Source organism: Pterocles gutturalis, unplaced genomic scaffold, assembly GCF_000699245.1.
Source record: "Pterocles gutturalis isolate BGI_N339 unplaced genomic scaffold, ASM69924v1 scaffold13972, whole genome shotgun sequence".
Lineage (NCBI taxonomy): Eukaryota > Metazoa > Chordata > Aves > Pterocliformes > Pteroclidae > Pterocles > Pterocles gutturalis.
Window position 1 is genome coordinate 1,388 of NW_010108119.1, and position 351 is coordinate 1,738.

At 67.8% G+C, this 351-nt stretch overlaps 1 protein-coding gene across 1 annotated transcript in view; it reads right to left on the reverse strand.

Moving 5' to 3' along the window:
* Positions 1–351, reverse strand: part of LOC104461065 (microtubule-associated serine/threonine-protein kinase 3-like) — a gene marked incomplete at both ends in the record, with an annotated part of 8,802 nt that overhangs the window by 1,380 nt on the left and 7,071 nt on the right. The window contains one exon of the mRNA XM_010072514.1: positions 233–345. Within this exon, the coding sequence (XP_010070816.1) occupies positions 233–345 (113 nt within the window). The remainder of the gene's footprint in view (positions 1–232; positions 346–351) is intronic.

Consider the following 351-nt stretch of genomic DNA (forward strand, 5'->3'; position numbering starts at 1 on the left):
CACCCCCGCCGAAATCGTCTGCAAGCGGGAGAAGCCGGCTCAGCCCGGGAAAACCAAGCGGTGACGGCCATCCGGCGGGATGAACCGCACGGCACACGGACCTGATGTGATGATGAGGGACAGGGCGGAGACGGAGGCTGATTTGGGGACACGGCCCCCCAGCGATGCTCTCTGCCGGTCCGGCACAAGCGGTGACGGCCATCCGGCGGGATGAACCGCACGGCACACGGACCTGATGTGATGATGAGGGACAGGGCGGAGACGGAGGCTGATTTGGGGACACGGCCCCCCAGCGATGCTCTCTGCCGGTCCGGCACATCCTTCTGGCTGCTCGGCCGCCGGGTCCTGCCC